General features: G+C 40.7%; 1 protein-coding gene across 3 annotated transcripts in view; it reads left to right on the forward strand.

The window, feature by feature from the left end:
* Window positions 1-19,968, forward strand: part of DOCK5 (dedicator of cytokinesis 5) — a 271,512-nt gene that overhangs the window by 141,755 nt on the left and 109,789 nt on the right. For all 3 annotated transcript variants that reach the window (XM_065946612.1, XM_065946611.1, XM_065946613.1), the window contains 3 exons: window positions 3,524-3,596; window positions 7,096-7,238; window positions 17,546-17,671. In XM_065946612.1, the coding sequence (XP_065802684.1) occupies window positions 3,524-3,596; window positions 7,096-7,238; window positions 17,546-17,671 (342 nt within the window). The remainder of the gene's footprint in view (window positions 1-3,523; window positions 3,597-7,095; window positions 7,239-17,545; window positions 17,672-19,968) is intronic.

The following is a 19,968-nucleotide window of genomic DNA, read 5'->3' on the forward strand; positions in this document are numbered from 1 at the left end:
GCTCTTAAATAAATCACTGTTACAGCTCAGTGTTACAGCTCTATTTATTTAGATGATAGCAGGAAAATCCATCTTCGAGGTGTGAGGGCACTTCAATCCAAAGACGGGAAGAGAAGAGCTCCCCATCGTGTGCGAGAGAGAGAGGGAGAGAAGAGGGCTTTGGCTCCTCTTTTTATATGTTGTTTTGTTCCCCCTGGGCCTGTCCTATGCAAATTGGGCTTAGGCAGGAGAGTTGTTTGTTTTACCTGAGGTTCTCACTCCGGTCCTCAGACCTTCCTTTGTTCTATTTTCTCGGGCTTTCCCTTCCAGGTCTTTTAGCCACCGCCATTTTGGACTCTTTTTCCGTATTCTAACTACCTAACACCAGGAAAGGCAAGCAGCCCTGGCCCAGGACTATTTAGCCACCTACACAGCAATCTATTCCTTCATAGAAGTTGAAGGCGTTTTCAAGGTCGTTGTCCTTCAAACTGGGCTAAGGAGATTGGAACATCAAGCTTGAGGCTTTTATTTGCTCCTGTGCTTCTGTGTGTGTGTGTGTATATGTATGTTTAAGGCATGGAGATAAGTTTAAGCCTTGATGCCAAACGTCAGCAGAGGTTAGCAGTAACTAGATGATGTCCACAAATGCACTGCTTACTTGGGGGTTTAAATTCAAATTTTGCAGTATTTGTCTGTGTGTGTGTATGCACTCACACACAATGTTTGCAGGGGTCTTTTAAGAGCTGACAGCAAGTTGATGTCATGCCTGCTTTTTACAGCTTCCTTACACTAACATTAATTCCCAAGCCTAATACATTATGTGTTTAGGTTACTTTGAGCAAGCATTTCCTCCTGTTTCCTTAGTTTCTCTTATGATTATTGTCTCATAGTTTAGTATTTCTTTTAATCTCCAAACAGGTTACCTAGGGCATGGATTATTAATGTATGTTTTATGACTAATTTGTAATTTATTAACCAAGGCTTGATGGCCTTGTTGTAGCCACACTTTCCGGGAAAGAGACTCACTCAGAAGGACAATGCAGATAGTGGAGTGCAGTTTATTACACCGGCGGGCCCAAGGCAGAGTCACCTCTTAGCCAAGGACCCCGTCCAGCATTTGTGAAAATCTTTTATACCCCATGTGTACGTGTCCAAACCCACCACCTACCCCATGTGTACATGTCCAAACCCACCACCTCAATTCCCTTGAGACTTATATAAACAAAGGTAGGGTAAATACAACTACAATAACCCCATCATTCACGTGTTATGTGTTCAAACACAGTCAATAATCAATAAGCCCACGGTTACATTCCAACCAGTTAATAACCGATAAGCCTGTGATTACATTTCGATAGATACTGTCCGGAGGCAGGGGTGATTAGTGTCTGTTTTCTCTTCTCCAAGATTCCCCTGCCCAGAGGGGGGTCTTATCCTTCCATTGTCATTCCCACAGGCGCTAAGCACAGAGTTCAGAGGTGCACGATCAGCAGGACAGGCCTGAGATGGAGTCCAGGCCCTATGAATTCCTTCTTCATCCTCTTGCCTCGGGGCCTTGTCTACCCTCAGCTGCCTGTGGAGTCAATGCCCCACTTCTTAGTTCTCTAGGGAGCAGGCAGAGTTTGGTTAAATGATTTGCCCTGTGATCACTGTTGGGTTCATACCCTGATTTTAACCATGTAACACTTCTGACCTAGGAAAAATTACCTAAGTTTCCCTGTGGGTCAGTTTCCTCATCTCTCTTTTTAAAATTTATTATTATTTATTTATTTGACTGCATCGGGTCCTAGTCGAGGCACACAGTAACTTCGTTGCACCTTTCATGGTGGCATGCAGGCTTAGCTGCTCTGCAACATGTGGAATCTTTGTTCCAGGGATCAAACCCACATCCCCAGCATTGCAAGGTGGATTCTTAACCACCGGATCACCAGAGAAACCCCCCCCCCTTTTTTTTCATTTTTAATTGGAGAATAAGTGCTTTACAATGTTATGTTGGCTTATACTGAAAAACAATGCCAGTCAGCTATAAGTATACATATATCCCCTCCCTCTTGAGCCTCTCTTCTCATCTCTTAAAGTAGGGCTGATACTAGTATTTGTATAAAAAAGATAATATACCTAGTGGGGTTAGCACAGTGCTTGTTTAATAGCTCTTCTCATATGTGAAAGAACAAATCAATATATGGTCTTCTAATCTGTGCTGCTAATGACCTGCCGCTCTTCGTTTATGTAGAAACCAGGTGAGAAAATGTCACATCAAAGGGACAGGGGGCCACTTCCAAGTCTTGAGTTCCTCTCCCAGGTCTTTTATTCTGTTGACACTCCTGCCAAAAAAAAAATGCATTCTCTGTGTCTTAGAATGCAGGCTTACTAACAATTGTCAGTGTCATGTGACTCAAGAATTAAGCAACTTGGTCTAGTAGAATTTTTTTTCATATTTATTATTTTTATTTGTTTTTTAAAATTGGAAGATAATTGCTGTACAGTGTTGTGCCCGTTTCTGCTCTGCAACAACACGAATTAGCCACGTGTACACATACATCGCCGCCCTCCCACGCCCTCCCAGCTCTCTCGGTCATTGAGAGCGCCAGGCGGAGCCCCCTGTGCGGTGCAGCAGCTTCCCACTTGCTGTGGATTTTGTACATGGCTGTGTGAATAGTCAGTGCTCCTCTCTCAGTTCATCCCCCTCTCTCCTTTCTCCTGCCGTGTCCTCAAGTCTCTTCTCTATGTCTCTGTCTCTATTCCTGCAGATAGGTTCAACACAACCATCTTTCTAGATTCCGTGTATATGCATTCATATAAGATGCTTGTTTTTCTCTTTGTGACTTACTTCACTCTGTATGACAGACTCTAGGTCCACCCACATCACTTACAAATGACCCAATTTCATTCCTTTTTATGGCTGAATAATATTCCATTGTAAATATGTACCACGTCTTATCCATCTGTCAGTGGACATCCAGGCTGCCTGCATGTCCTGGATATTAGAGTTTTTAAAGAGGGTAGTCTGCAGGGTTGATCTGAGAACACCCAGACACCCTGATGAATTGTTCTTCTGCCAGCCTAGGGACACTGGGAGTCATCGTTGACAAAAAAATAAAGAAACATCTCTACCTGCTCTCTCTTCCTCCAGGATTCTGTGTCTGCTGATACTGTAATTTTCCAGAGTTCCTCACTGAGGCCTGAAGTAATTAGCTTCTTTTTTTTTTTCACTTTTATGTTTGTTTGTTTTAATACCAAAAACATTTTGTACTGGGGTAAAGCCGATTAACAGTTTTATGTTTGTTTGTTTTAACACCAAAAACATTTTGTATTGGGGTAAAGCCGATTAACAGCGTTGTGATAGTTTCACATGAACAGTGAAGGAGGAACTAAGCAGATACTGGAGCGGGCTGCCACGCCCTCCTCCAGAGGATCTTCCCAACCCAGGGATCAAACCCGCATCTGTTATGTCTCCTGTATTGGCAGGCAGGTTCTTTACCACTAGCCCCACCTGGGAAGCCCAGCAATTCGTTTCCTTAATTAAGTTTTATCTTTTTCCTAGTGATGGATATTACTGATATTGTACATGGCAAGGTGGATGATGAAGAAAAGCAGCATTTTATTCCCTTTCAACAGTAAGTACTTTGGCACTTACCCAGGTTAGTTGAGACCTGGGTTAGGCCTTTGGGAGGTGCATTAACACAGAACCAAGTGCTCGAAACCTTTTGCCTGGTTAGACAAGGAGAACTCTTAAATGGGAAGATTGAGAGGAGCTGACAGAAGACTAGATTCAAAATCCTCATATTAGACTCCAATTTAAGAGGGTAACCTAACTTCTTCTGATTCTGCAGAAATGACCGAAGTAATATAAGTGACAAATCTACTGGGTTATGGTACCGTATAAATGCCAGAGTCTACCTGTACTTTGTTGTATGGAACAGTTTTCACAGAGGACCGGGAATTAAGTAGGACAGCACAGGGCTTCTCAGACTGTAACCCACACATGAATCACCTGGGATCTTGTTGGGATGAATGCAGAACGCCCTCTGGTGGGTCTGCAGTCTGCACCTAATAGGCTTCTAGGTGATGCTCTTGCAGGTCTGGGGAACACACTTGGTGGGAGTGAAGGGTGGACTGATTCTTGGGTTCCTGCCAGTGGAGGAAAGCCGAGCCAGGAGTGCCTGCAAGGACTCCCCCCCAGCCTGCACTCAAGCCCCTTACTGAGCCTCAGGAGCTGGAGCCCTGAGAGGGCCGCTGGGGGAGGCCGGAGAGCTGTTCTCCATCCCTTGTAACTGAGTGAGCGTGCGTGTGAGCATCATGACTGACCCCAGCAGGCATGTGCCATGTAACCTCACACAGGCGGTGGGAGCATTGCTGGATCTAACGCCTAACGAGACAGCTGTGTCAGTGAGAAAAGATGACTGTCTCGGCCAATGTAGTAGAGCCACTACCACAGATCAGTGTGATAAACTGAGAATTCCAGAAACTAGACCCAAGGACATTTGAGTTAATGTGATTTTATTAATAATAAGTAATGGGTTGGCCAAAAATTTCGTTCAGGATTTTCCATAAAATGTTATGGAAAAATTCCCTAACAAACTTTTTTGACTAACCCCAATAATACGGTTATATTATTTTTAAATGATATTAATTTAAAAAAATCAATGGAGAAAGATAAGCCATGCAAAAGCTATTGTTCAAGATTAGCCAACCGTTTCAGAAACCTAGGTTAAATCCTCATCTCCCAACTTAAACCATCGTAAATTCCAGATGATAACACATAAAAGGGTAAGAGCCAACAATCTTAAAGTACTATAGAAAAATAAAAGTTTTATACGATGTGATGTGTAAGAAGTCTTTCTGAGTCAAATACCAGAGATTTGACTGAAAAAAAGAAATTGATTTAGCCACACAAAAATTTTGAACAACTTATACATAGAAAAAATTTAATAACATCTTGGCAGTTTGCTGTGTCTTGTATAATACAATAAATATTAAAATACATAGAATAGACATGAATATATAAACTATAAAAACATGTTTATAATAAAGATAATTTTCACATCTATGAATGTTGTTTCTGCTATATATACATATATTATTAGGGACTGTGAATATATGTACTAGGAGCAGCATTCATGAGTATGAACTGTTAGTTGTTCAGCTGTGTCTGACTCTTTGTGACCCCATGGACTGTAGCCCACCAGGCTTCTCTGTCCATGGGATTTCCCATGCAAGAATACTGGAGTGGGTTGCCATTTCCTTTTCCAAGGCATCTTCCCAAACCAGTGCTTGAACCCTGGTCTCCTGCATTATTGGCAGATTCTTGAACATTATATGAAATACTATATGGTAACATGATACAGTGGCTTCCCCAGTGGCCCAGCGGTAAAGAATCCACCTGCCAATGCAGGAGACATAGGTTCGATCCCTGGGTTGGGAAGATACCCTGGAGAAGGAAATGGTAACCCACTCCTGTCTTCTTGCCTGAGAAATCCCATGGACAGAGGAGCCTGGCAGACTACAGTCCATGGGGCTGCGAAGAGTCGGACACAGCTTAGCAACTAAACAACAAAAAAATATGATGCAATATTATGTGTGTGTATATAAATAATCGAGGCAGCATTCATGGACATGAAATTTAGTCTGCTCCATACAAATAATATAAGTAATTGTAGAACAGGAGCAGTATTATGGCTATGAATTGTCTCGAATGTGTTTCTCTGTATTTGTCTCACTTTACGAGGTGGATTTCTGGTTTGGTTGTGTGCCTCCCGCTTACTTTCAGAACCAGCCCTTTCTGGCAGTTATGCTGAAACACTGAGTCCTCAGATTGTTTGTCTCCACTACAGAATAATACAAGCTTTGAGTCTCCGAGGAGCCCAGCCCTAATTTGATTACCACTCAGTTTGCAGCCAGCAGCCACTTTAAAGCCTTCACGATGCAAATCATGGCCTCTAGGATTGAACTCCCAAGATTTATGGCAGAGCTTTTGTGACTTAACCTCAAAAGCTTTACAGTGATTGTATTGGGAGAGTTTTATATGCATATCCTGCTAGACTGAGAGGGTGTCATTTGGAAACAACGCATTCTGCAGCAATCCCACTTTTTAGGAACATACTGCAGTGTGGTGGTGGTGGTTTAGTCCCTAAGTCCGTATTCAGCTCTTGCGACCCCATGGACTGTAGCCTGCCAGACTCCTCCATCCATGGGATTTCCCAGGCAAGAATACTGGAGTGGGTTGCCATTTCTTTCTCCAGAGGATCTTCCCATCCCAGGGAATGAACCCGTTTCTCCAGCACTGCAGGTGGTTTCTTTACCGACTGAGCCACCATGCACCTATACTGCAATATGCTTCCTGTGTATTGTCAAGATACAGATCTGAACCCTGCAGAGCAAGCTGGCCTGTGTGTTGTGGGCAAGAGACCAAAACCACAGCAGAGAAGACTGGTGACCATTGTCCTACACAGGCTGATAGGGAGTGTGCTGTCCATGGAAGGGGGGCTGTGCTCCCCTCTTTGATCCCCCTGTAAGACTCTCAGCCTGATTTGATTGTTAAAGCGAGGCTTGTTTGCTCTGCCATTGCAAACCTATATATAGTTCATCATCACATGGGATTCTACAGACGCCATCCACAATCCACTGCATCCGCACCACTCTTGTACACTGAGTGTTGGAGGTAGGTGGGCGCTCTCAAGGCCTGTATTTCAGGTCTGTTTCCTCACAGATGAAGGAACTGAAGCCTGAAGGGGAGGCTCCGGCAGAGCTTACTGTCAAGAACCAGAACTGGGTCTCTTGCCCCTGCTTCCACCCTTCTTCTGCAGTTCCATTCCTGCAGCCTCTCCCACCTTGGAAAACACATTAAGCACTGCGTCTGGTTTCAGCCTTATCATTTGACCATCAGTTTTGTTTGTTCTTGAGTTTCTTTTTTCCCCCTTTTCCCCCCAAGTCATTTTGAGATGAATTTGCTAAGATAGGCACCCAGTGGGAAAATAAACATGGAAAATATCTTGTCGTTAGGTTGCTTTACTGTTTATATTTTCAAATGATAGGCCCATCAGACCCAGCAGTATCTGAGGCTCTGCTGCAGAGACTTCCTCTTTTTGTCTTACCGGTTATTTCTCATTTTCCCAGAATTGCCATGGAAACGTATATCCGACAGAGGCAGCTAATCATGTCGCCCCTGATAACATCCCACGTGATCGGGGAGAATGAACCACTCACGTCAGTCTTGAATAAAGTGATAGCAACCAAAGAAGTGAATCACAAAGGACAAGGTACTCAGTCCTATGTACCAAGGGGGGAGGGGGCTTGGTGGGGCTCGGGAGTGGTGGTGCTCAGAGCTGAATCCTTGGACTCTGGCCCTTTCCTTATCGTCCTCTGATATAAAACAGACCCTGCTGGGGACTGCCCACCTCAACTTCCGACTGATACTGATGGCAGTTAAGACTTCAGAGCATTGTCTTGCAGCTGAATTTTGTAAATTCTGTAGAACGCGTTCTCATCTGATGAGTCTCCTCACTTTCGTCTGCTGTATGATCCCAATGCTGTAAATTAAGGCACAAAGAAAAAGAGTTTTGGAGATATTATGTTCCACTCTCTGTATAGGTTTATCCCGTTACATTTCCAAAAACTGAGGAGAAAGAGACCAAAGTCATGTAAATGACTACGATTTCATATAAAACAATGGGCTTTCCAGCAAATCGTTTCTTCGTACCTCCATGTCATTTTGTTGACTTAGTTTTAACTCAGAGAAGTTTTGCTAATTGAAACTATATTTTAATCCAGGTAACAAGGGAAAACAGTTAAAATTTAGATACCAAGGTGGTGATGATTGGGGGTCAGTTTTTGACGATTGAGTTACTTTTTTTTTTTTAAACCACCTAGTAATTGTCTTCTGAAGTGGAAGCAATTAGGAAACATTATTTTTGGCATATTTAGTTTGTCATGTATTGACAGTTACCCTGAGTGAGAAATAGTTGTGAGGAAACACAGATTCTAAAAATAAATAACCAGATATATTTCTGTTGTTTTATTTATTTATTTTTCGTTTATTTTTATTAGTTGGAGGCTAATTACTTTACAATATTGTAATGGTTTTTGTCATACATTGACATGAATCAGCCATGGATTTACATGTATTCCCCATCCCGATCCCCCCTCCCACCTCCCTTTCTACCTGATCCCTCTGGGTCTTCCCAGTGCACCAGGCCCGAGCACTTGTCTCATGCATCCCACCTGGGCTGGTGATCTGTTTCACCCTAGATAATATACATGCTTCGATGCTGTTCTCTCGAAACACCCCACCCTCACCTTCTCCCACAGAGTTCAAAAGTCTGTTCTGTACTTCTGTGTCTCTTTTTCTGTTTTGCATATAGGGTTATCATTACCATCTTTCTAAATTCCATATATATGTGTTAGTATACTGTAATGGTCTTTATCTTTCTGGCTTACTTCACTCTGTATAATGGGCTCCAGTTTCATCCATCTCATTAGAACTGGTTCAAATGAATTCTTTTTAATGGCTGAGTAATATTCCATGGTGTATATGTACCACAGCTTCCTTATCCATTTGTCTGCTGATGGGCATCTAGGTTGCTTCCATGTCCTGGCTATTATAAACAGTGCTGCGATGAACATTGGGGTGCACGTGTCTCTTTCAAATCTGGTTTCCTTGGTGTGTATGCCCAGAAGTGGGATTGCTGGGTCATATGGCAGTTCTATTTCCAGTTTTTTAAGAAATCTCCACACTGTTTTCCATAGTGGCTGTACTAGTTTGCATTCCCACCAACAGTGTAAGAGGGTTCCCTTTTCTCCACACCCTCTCCAGCATTTATTGCTTGTAGACTTTTGGATAGCAGCCATCCTGACTGGCGTGTAATGATACCTCATTGTGGTTTTGATTTGCATTTCTCTGATAATGAGTGATGTTGAGCATCTTTTCATGTGTTTGTTAGCCATCTGTATGTCTTCTTTGAAGAAATGTCTGTTTAGTTCTTTGGCCCATTTTTTGATTGGGTCATTTATTTTTCTGGAGTTGAGCTGCAGGTGTTGCTTGTATATTTTTGAGATTAGTCCTTTGTCTGTTGCTTCGTTTGCTATTATTTTCTCCCAATCTGAGGGCTGTCTTTTCACCTTGCTTATAGTTTCCTCTGTTGTGCAAAAGCTTTTAATTTTCATTAGGTCCCATTTGTTTATTTTTGCTTTTATTTCCAGTATTCTGGGAGGTGGGTCATAGAGGATCCTGCTGTGATTTATGTCGGAGAGTGTTTTGCCTATGTTCTCCTCTAGGAGCTTTATAGTTTCTGGTCTTACATTTAGATCTTTAATCCATTTTGAGTTTATTTTTGTGTATGGTGTTAGAAAGTGTTCTAGTTTCATTCTTTTACAAGTGGTTGACCAGTTTTCCCAGCACCACTTGTTAAAGAGGTTGTCTTTTTTCCATTGTATATCCTTGCCCCCTTTGTCAAAGATAAGGTGTCCATAGGTTCGTGGATTTACCTCTGGGCTTTCTGTTCTGTTCCATTGATCTATATTTCTGTCTTTGTGCCAGTACCATACTGTCTTGATGACTGTGGCTTTGTAGTAGAGTCTGAAGTCAGGCAGGTTGATTCCTCCAGTTCCATTCTTCTTTCTCAAGATTACTTTGGCTATTCGAGGTTTTTTGAATTTCCATACAAATTGTGAAATTATTTGTTCTAGTTCTGTGAAAAATACCATTGGTAGGTTGATAGGGATTGCATTGAATCTATAGATTGCTTTGGGTAGTATAGCCATTTTGACAATATTGATTCTTGCAATCCATGAACACGGTATATTTCTCCATCTGTTTGTGTCCTCTTTGATTTCTTTCATCAGTGTTTTATAGTTTTCTATGTATAGGTCTTTTGTTTCTTTAGATAGATATACTCCTAAGTATTTTATTCTTTTTGTTGCAATGGTGAATGGTATTGTTTCCTTAATTTCTCTTTCTGTTTTCTCATTGTTAGTGTATAGGAATGCAAGGGATTTCTGTGTGTTAATTTTATATCCTGCAACTTTACTATATTTGTTGATTAGCTCTAGTAATTTTCTGGTAGAGTCTTTAAGGTTTTCTATGTAGAGGATCATGTCATCTGCAAACAGCGAGAGTTTCACTTCTTTTCCTATCTGGATTCCTTTTGCTTCTTTTTCTGCTCTGATTGCTGTGGCCAAAACTTCCAAAACTATGTTGAATAGTAGTGGTGAGAGTGGGCAGGCACCCTTGTCTTGTTCCTGATTTCAGGGGAAATGCTTTCAATTTTTCACCATTGAGGGTAATGCTTGCTGTGGGTTTGTCATATATAGCTTTTATTATGTTGAGGTATGTTCCTTCTATTCCTGCTTTCTGGAGAGTTTTAATCATAAATGGATGTTGAATTTTGTCAAAGGCTTTTTCTGCATCTATTGAGATATTAAAGAATCCTTGCATTCCTGGAATAAAGCCCACTTGGTCATGGTGTATGATTTTTTTAATATGTTGTTGAATTCTGTTTGCTAGAATTTTGTTAAGGATTTTTGCATCTATATTCATCAGTGATATTGGCCTGTAGTTTTCTTTTTTGTGTGTGTGGCATCTTTGTCTGGTTTTGGAATTAGGGTAATGGTGGCCTCATAGAATGAGTTTGGAAGTTTACCTTCTTCTGCAATTTTCTGGAAGAGTTTAAGTAAGATAGGTGTTAGCTCTTCTCTAAATTTTTGGTAGAATTCAGCTGTGAAGCCATCTGGTCCTGGGCTTTTGTTTGCTGGAAGATTTCTGATTACAGTTTCGATTTCCTTGCTTGTGATGGGTCTGTTAAGATCTTCTATTTCTTCCTGGTTCAATTTTGGAAAGTTATACTTTTCTAAGAATTTGTCCATTTCTTCCAAGTTGTCCATTTTATTGGCATAGAACTGCTGGTAGTAGTCTCTTATGATCCTTTGTATTTCAGTGTTGTCTGTTATGATCTCTCCATTTTCATTTCTAATTTTGTTAATTAGGTTCTTCTCTCTTTGTTTCTTAATGAGTCTTGCTAATGGTTTGTCAATTTTGTTTATTTTTTCAAAAAAACCAGCTTTTAGCTTTGTTGATTTTTGCTATGGTCTCTTTAGTTTCTTTTGCATTTATTTCTGCCCTAATTTTTAAGATTTCTTTCCTTCTACTAACCCTGGGGTTCTTCATTTCTTTCTTCTCTAGTTGCTTTAGGTGTAGAGTTAGGTTATTTATATGACTTTTTTCTTGTTTCTTGATGTAAGCCTGTAATGCTATGAACCTTCCCCTTAGCACTGCTTTTACAGTGTCCCATAGGTTTTAGATTGTTGTGTTTTCATTTTCATTCATTTCTATGCATATTTTCATTTCTTTTTTAATTTCTTCTATGATTTGTTGGTTATTCAGAAGTGTGTTATTTAGCCTCCATATGTTTGAATTTTTAATAATTTTTTTCCTGTAATTGAGACCTAATCTTATTACACTGTGGTCAGAAAAGATGACTGGAATGATTTCAATTTTTTTGAATTTACCAAGACTAGATTTATGGCCCAGGATGTGATCTATTCTGGAGAAGGTTCCGTGTGCACTTGAGAACAAGGTGAAGTCGATTGTTTTGGGGTGAAATGTCCTATAGATATCAGTTAGGTCTAGCTGGTCCATTGTGTCATTTAAAGTTTGTGTTTCCTTGTTAATTTTCTGTTTAGTTGATCTATCCATAGTTGTGAGTGGGGTATTAAAGTGTCCCACTATTATTCCGTTACTGTTAATTTCCTCTTTCATACTCGTTAGCGTTTGCCGTACATATTGCGGTGCTCCTATGTTGGGTGCATATATATTTATAATTGTTATATCTTCTTCTTGGATTGATCCTTTGATCATTATGTAGTGTCCTTCTTTGTCTCTTTTCACAGCCTTTATTTGAAAGTCTATTTTATCTGATATGAGTATTGCGACTCCTGCTTTCTTTTGGTCTCCGTTTGCGTGAAATATTTTTTTTCAGCCCTTCACTTTTAGTCTGTGTGTGTCCCTTGTTTTGAGATAGGTCTCTTGTAGACAGCATATATAGGGGTCTTGTTTTTGTATCCATTCAGCCAGTCTTTGTCTTTTGGTTGGAGCATTCAACCCATTTACATTTAAGGTAATTATTGATAGGTATGGTCCCATTGCCATTTACTTTGTTGTTTGGGGTTCACTTTTATACAGCCTTTCTGTGTTTTCTGTCTAGAGAAGCTCCTTTAGCATTTGTTGAAGAGCTGGTATGGTGGTGCTGAATTCTCTCAGCTTTTGCTTGTCTGTAAAGCTTTTGAATTCTCCTTCATATCTGAATGAGATACTTGCTGGGTACAGTAATCTAGGTTGTAGGTTATTCTCTTTCATTACTTTCAGTATGTCCTGCCATTCCCTTCTGGCCTGAAGGGTTTGTATTGATAGATCAGCTGTTATCCTTATGGGAATCCCTTTGTGTGTTATTTGTTGTTTCTCCCTTGCTGCTTTTACTATTTGTTCTTTGTGTTTGATCTTTGTTAATTTGATTAATATGTGTCTTGGTGTGTTTCGCCTTGGGTTTATCCTGTTTGGGACTCTCTGGGCTTCTTGGACTTGGGTGACTATTTCCTTCCCCATTTTAGGGAAGTTTTCAGCTATTATGTCCTCAAGTATTTTCTCATGGCCTTTCTTTTTGTCTTCTCCTTCTGGGACTCCTATGATTCGAATGTTGGGGCATTTCACATTGTCCCAGAGGTCCCTGAGGTTGTCCTCATTTCTTTTGATTCTTTTTTTCTCTCTGCTTCATTTATTTCCACCATTTTATCTTCTACCTCACTTATCCTATCTTCTGTCTCTGTTATTCTACTCTTGGTTCCCTCCAGAGTGTTTTTGATCTCATTTATTGCATTATTCATTTTTAATTGACTCTTTTTTATTTCTTCTAGGTCCTTGTTAAACATTTCTTGCATCTTCTTAATCCTTGTCTCCAGGCTATTTATCTGTAACTTCATTTTGTTTTCAAGATTTTGGATCCTTTTTATTATCATTATTCTAAATTCTTTTTCAGGTAGATTCCCTGTCTCCTCCTTTTTTGTTTGACTTGGTGGGCATTTTTCATGTTCCTTTACCTGTTGGGTGTTTCTCTGCCTTTTCATCTTGTTTAGATGCTGTGTCTGGAGTGGGCTTTCTGTATTCTGGTGGTCTGTGGTTCCTTTTTATTGTGGAGGTTTCACCCAGTGGGTGGGGTTGGACGATTGGCTTGTCAAGGTTTCCTGGTTAGGGAAGTTTGCATCAGTGTTCTGGTGTGTGGAACTAGATTTCTTCTCTCTGGAGTGCAATGGAGTGTCCAGTAATGAGTTTTGAGATGGGTCTGTGTGTTAGGTGTGACTTTAGGCAGCCTGTATGTTGACGCCCAGGTCTATGTTCCTGCGCTGCTGAAGAATTTGTGTGGTATGTCTTGCTGTGGAACTTATTGGCTCTTGGGTGGTGGTTGGTTTCAGTGTAGGTATGAAGGCTTTTGGATGGTCTCTTATTACTTAATGTTCCCTGTAGTCAGGAGTTTTCTGGCGTTCTTAGGTTTTGGGCTTAAGTCTCCTGCCTCTGGATTTCAGTTTTATTCTTCCAGTAGTCTCAAGATTTCTCCAACTATACAGCACTGATAATAAAACTTCTAGGTTAATGGTGAAAAGATTCTCCACTGTGAGGGACACCCAGAGAGGTTCACAGAGTTACATGAAGAAGAGGAGAGGGAGGAGGGAGATAAGAGATGAGCAGGAGGAGAAAAGGGGGGACTCAAGAGGAGAGAGACAGATCTACGCAGTTCTCTGTTCCCAAAGTGTTCTCCGTAGCCCAGACACTCACAAAGATTCACAGAATTGGATTGGGAAGAGAAGGGGAAAGGAGGAAATAGAGGTGTTCTGAGGTAGAAAACGGAGAGTCAAAAGTGGGAGACAGTAATCAACATGCTCTTGAATAAAAATGGGAACTGAATATTGGATTCTTAAATGTCCAAAATTTATATCATATACTGAAAAACAAAAATTAAAAATCTAGAGTAGAGGTTAGACTCTTAAAAATACAATATTAAAAGCAAAAACACAAAAAATTTTAGAAATATATATGAAGTTGGGTTTAAAAATAGAGCTTCTCTCTTTTTTTTTTGCAAGGTTATAGTGAAATGAAAATGAAAGTTAAGGAGTAATAAAGGAGTAATAGAGGACTTTAAAAGAAAATAAGAGAAAAAAAAGAAGAAAAAAAAACAAAAATTTTTTTTCCTAATTAAAAAAATCATAAAAATATATGAAAATGAAAGTTAAGGAGTAATGGGGGAGTAATAGGGAATTTTAAAAGAAAATAAAGGAGAAAAAAGAAAAAAAATTTTTTTAACTGAAAAAAAAAAAGGTAAAAATATATCTAGGAATTTCTCTGGAGCTATTGCGGGCAGTGTGGGTTCGGTTCAGTTTCAGATAGCTCCTTATTCCAGCTTACACTTCTCAATGTCTATAGGCCCCTTCCGGTGTAGTCGGTGTTACCTACAGGGGTTTTAATCTGTTGCACTGGTCCCTTCTGAAGCAGTTCCCTTTGTTTATTTGGCTTCTGTTTGCCGGTCTCTTCAGTGTCTAATTTCCACCCTGACACAGGCGGGCAGAGGTGGTCTCTTGTTCAGGTTCGCTAGTTCAGTCCTGCTGTGGGGAGGGAGGAGCGCTGCAGACAGATGTCGCTGTGTGTGGGGAGCACTCACCGTGTTCCGGCCACACTGGGTTTGCAGCCCCGCTCACGGGTTTGTGTGCTTTCCCCGTCTACGCTGCTCAGCCTCCCGGCTGCTCTATATGGAGCGTGCCCTGCGTTGCATGCGGTTCCAGTTTTCGGGTATTCCACAAAAGCGTGGACTTGGTTGCGCCTGCGTTTTGTGCCTTCCCCATTCGAGCAGCTCAGGCAGCCAGGAGCTTGACGGGCGCACTCTCCCTGAGTGCGGTGCGCCTTATCCCCTCCGTGGTCCCAGCCTCAGTTTCCGCGCGCGCCGGTGGGGTGCGTGCGACTTGTGTTTAGCCGCGACCCTCCCAGCAGATGTCGACCATCCAGAATCTCAGGAAGTCTTTGGTTAGAAACTGGAGGCCTGTTTGCAGTGTGGTAGGGGATGCCGTCTCTGGGGCCGAGTTTGCCCCTTTCCCCTCCCCCCTGCCTCCTGCCTCCGGCGGGGATCAGTCCTTTGTTCTGTGAACGGCCGGCAGTGTGTTCAGGCCGGTTAATTTTCTCTCTTTCTTGCTATCCCACAGTTTAAGTTGCTATCTCACGAAAGCTCCCTCTGATTGCTCTCAGGGCCTTCGGCCGGTCCTTACCCTAAGCAATGCGCTGGCTCCTCTCTGTTCTGCCCCCACTTGCTGGTGGCGGATATAGGTGTCTGGGGTACTTTTCTGCTGGGAGTTGCTTTTAGGCACGTAATCTGTGGGTTTTATTTATTTTTCCTCCCAGTTAGGTTGCCCTCTGAGATTCGAAAACTTCCCCCAGACCCACCAGTGCGAGGGTTTCCTGGTGTTTGGAAACTTCCTCTATTAAGACTCCCTTCCCGGGACGGGTCTCCATCCCTAGCTCTTTTGTCTCTCTTTTTATCTTTTATATTTTGTCGTACCTCCTTTTGAAGACAATGGGCTGCTTTTCTGGGTGTCTGATGTCCTCTGCTAGCGATCAGAAGTTGTTTTGTGAAGTTTGCTCAGCGTTCAGTTGTTCTTTCGATGAATTTGTAGGGGAGAAAGTGGTCTCCCCGTCCTATTCCTCTGCCATCTTGGCTCCTCCTCGCCATTTCTGTTGTTTTAGAACTCCTAACCCTAAGGATGTAATTTGTTAGAGTGGAAAATTCTTAAACTAATTAGATTGCTGTCTCTGTATAATTTTTTTTATCAAAACTGTAAGAAAATATTCCTTCTCTTCTTTCCTAACAAAATACTTTTCAAATGTTTTCATGCTCTTCATAAATACTTTTTGTGGCTGTGTAATATTCCATTGCTTAGATTATTTTTTCTTCTTCCCAAGCATGGAATCCCTTAGGTAAATACTTAAGTAATTTATAGTTTGTCACCATTATAAATTTAAATAACCCTGGTATGACTATCTTTATATATGAAGGTATATAAGACATGCACTATAAAAGATACATACTGCTGCTGCTGCTAAGTCGCTTCAGTCGTGTCTGACTCTGTGCGACCCCATAGACAGCAGCCCACCAGACTCCCCTATCCCCCGGATACTCCAGGCAAGAGCACTGTAGTGGGTTGCCATTTCCTTCTCCAGTGCATGAAAGTGAAAAGTGAAAGTGAAGTCTCTCAGTCGTGTCTGACTCCTAGCGACCCCATGGACTGCAGCCCACCAGGCTCCTCCATCCATGGGATTTTCCAGGCAAGAGTACTGGAGGGGGTTGCCATTGCCTTCTCCAAAAGATACATACTATCTTTTTCATATTTAGGACTGTCTCCCCAAGAAAATTCCCAGAAGTAGGATTTCTGGCTCAGATGATAGGAATAAGCTTATGACTGGAGACGCACATATTACCAGAACGCTTTCCATAGATGGACACTAATTACTGCCTGCTTGGCAAACTGATGTTTAAAATTCTTTACCTGTTTGAGGGGTGGAAAGTTGACTTCTGTAACTCTGTTGCATCAAAAAAAAAAAAAATGACAGTGAGTTATCTGGCACTCATATGTATTTATAATTTTCTAAAGTTTTCATTCTCAGTTTTTATAAACTCTGTATACTAAAGGTAATAGTCCATCTACTTAGGATGCATACTTATTAGTTTCTGGTTAGCCAAATATTTATAAATTTCTTGTATTTCCTGGTGAATTATGTATTCATGTTTTGTTTGTGATCTGAATATTTTTCATCTAGTGAGTATAAACTCATAATTTCTTATAAGTATTTTGCCATGCCTTTTATAGTTGTATGTAGTGTATGGTATATGAACTATACTTTTTCTTTTTTTATGAATATCAAAATTTCAGCTTGTATAGATAATTATTTTGCTTTTGTGGTTTCTTCCTTTGTTTCTTTACTTAGAAAAATGGTTCAGAAATTTGTACACTTATTTTTTTAATTTCTGGTCTGTTTTTCTATTATTTTTTACATTAGGAATTTATTTTAATGAAAATACATGGTGAGAGGTTAGATTGATTCTGCTCTGAGTACAGTAGAATATTTCAGTACATTTATGGAATTGATCCATTGTTTCATGTTTTGTTGTCTCTCTTGCTGTATGCTTAATAGCTGAATATAATAGTACTTGATTTCATTGTTTTCATTGATTTATATATCTTTACTACTATATCACTCATTGTTATAACTTCACAGTATTTTGGTATCTGATAGGGACCATCTTCCCCCCACCCCCCAGAGCAAAGGTCTGTTTACCTCTCTGTCAAATTCTCAAAGAAATCCTGCTATGCTTTTGTCAGGAGTGTCATTAAAATTCTAAGTTAACTGGGGGAGAATTGATGTCTTTTCAGTAATGTGTCTGTGTATTAATACCAGGCATATATTTTTCTTAATTCAAGTGTGCATTTATTATATAGATCATAACAAAGAGCTAAAAATTTGTCTTTTTTTTCTTTAAAGGACTTTGGGTGTCCTTGAAGCTATTGCCAGGAGACCTCACGCAAGTTCAGAAAAATTTTTCACACTTGGTTGATCGATCCACAGCTATTGCACGGAAGATGGGCTTTCCTGAGATAATCCTTCCAGGTAAATGCTTTGTTTGATTCACCTGTTATGCGTTCTCTAGGACTTTCTTCCATGTAGCCGTCACTTAAAAAAAATTTTTTTATTCAAGTGTAGTTGCTTTACAATGTTGGTTAATTTCCATGTACAGCAAAGTGAATCAGCTATACCTATACATATATCCCCTCTTTTTTGGATTTCCTTCCCATTTAGATCACCACAGAGCAATGAGTAGAGATTCCTGTGCTATACGTAGGTTCTCGTTGGTTATCTGTTACACATAGTATGAATAGTGTTTGCCTAGAGAATTCCATGAACAGAGGAGTATAGTGGTCTACAGTTCATGGGGTCGCAAAGAATCGGACACAACTGAGTAACTTAACACACACACGCACAAATAGTGTATATACGTCAATGCCCATCTCTCATTTCATCCCAACCCCTTCCCCCTTTGGGTGTCCATACATTTGCTCTCTATGTCTGTGTGTTTATTTCTGCTTTATAAATAGGATTATATATAACAGTTTTTTCCAATTCCACATATATGTATGAATATGATTTTTTCTTTCTGATTTACTTCACTCTATATGACAGTTTCTGGGTCCATCCATATCTCAGCAAATGACCCAATTTTTTTCCTTTTTATGGCTGAGTAATATTCCATTTTATATATGTACCACATCTTCTTTATCCATTTCTCTGCTGGTGGCCATTTAGGTTGTTTCCATGTACTGACCATTGTACATAGTGCCTGGAGTGCTCTCATGGGACCCTTGAGGCAACATGGATCAAATTTCATCGTTTGCAAGTTGCAGTTTCTTAGAAAACTACCCAGTATGCAAGCCCAAGAGAGCGCTTTTATAAGTAACTCAAAATTTCCTCTTTGCTTTCTCTTCCTTTGTGTTCTGCACAAGTCCTTCTGAAATACTTCCTAGACCACCCATTCAGTAGCACTAGATAGCGCAGGTTCTCTGCCCCGAGAAAACTTGCTTCATCTGCACGTGCCTCTTCTCATGATGCCATCACCAACACTGTGGGCTTCTAGACAGGAAACTGCAGCAAGGTGCCCGCTCAGCCCAGACTCAGCCGGACCTTCTGCTCCGTTGGCTTTAGCTCCGGCTGTGGTCTTGGCTCTCCCCTTCCTTGTGGTGATAGGAATGTAAACGTTTCACAGTTTCCCACTGTAGTTTCATCTTTTTTGCCACCATGTGATAGTGATCTGCATGTGTGTTCTAGAGAACTCACTAATTTGACCCATTTACTTCTTTGATCATTGTAGTGATAAAAGAACATCATCCCCTCGAGGAACTTTATATATGTGTATTATATAAAATATATATTATAAATATTAAAACACAGATATGTTGTGTATTCATTAGGAAAAAAAAATACGAATAAACAATCTTTGGCATGTTAGAAAAATTCTTGAAAACCAAACTGTTACATCTATTGCATAAAAATTCAAGTTTTTAAAAAATTTTTATTTGTTTATTTAATTTAGCTGCCCTGCAGAGCATGTGGGGTCTTAGTTCCCTGACCAGGGATTGAACCTGTGCCCCCTGCAGTAGAAGCACAGATTCTTAACCACTGGACCACAAAGGAAGTCCCCAGGTTCTTTTAAACTAATTGAAGCTCTTGTTCCTTCTTGGTGAAGTTAAGGAGCAGTAATAATTTGATGGGCTTCCCTGGTGGCTCAGTGGAAAGAATCCGCCTGCCAGTGCAGGAGATGCGGTTCAGTCCCTGGGTGGGGAAGATCCTCTGGAGGAGGAAATGTCAACCCTGTCCAGTATTCTTGCCTGGGAAATCCCATGGGCAGAGGAGCCTTGTGGGCACAGTCTGTGGGACTGCTAATAGATGAACACAACTGCGACTGCGCATGCACACATGAAACAGTTTGACGGCCTCACGCATTTGTGTGCATAGTGAGTATTAGAGGAATTATTTGTGGAGTGAACAAGTGAAAGAGTTCTAAGATGGAGATCTTCTTCTTTGCTCGCGAATAGCAGTTTTCATCTGCTTCATCCTTTACAGAGCTGTTTCACCCTAATGCATGTTCATCAACATTCTTGGAAAATGTTTGTCTTCTTGCCGTTTATAAAAATAAGTATTGGTATTCTTCCTGTAACTTGTGGCCGTTTTATTGCTTCAGCAAGACCAAAATCTAAAAAAATGAAATAGATGAGTTTTTTCTTTGGACAAAGTGAATTTACCCTTGAAATCTGGCTGGAAAGAGTCCTTCTACTTAATAGTATTAGTTCATAAACTGCCAGGGCTATAATAGACTTTAAACATCATCCAGAATGATGGTTCTCAAATGTAAG

This window comes from Muntiacus reevesi, chromosome 10 (assembly GCF_963930625.1).
Source record: "Muntiacus reevesi chromosome 10, mMunRee1.1, whole genome shotgun sequence".
NCBI lineage: Eukaryota > Metazoa > Chordata > Mammalia > Artiodactyla > Cervidae > Muntiacus > Muntiacus reevesi.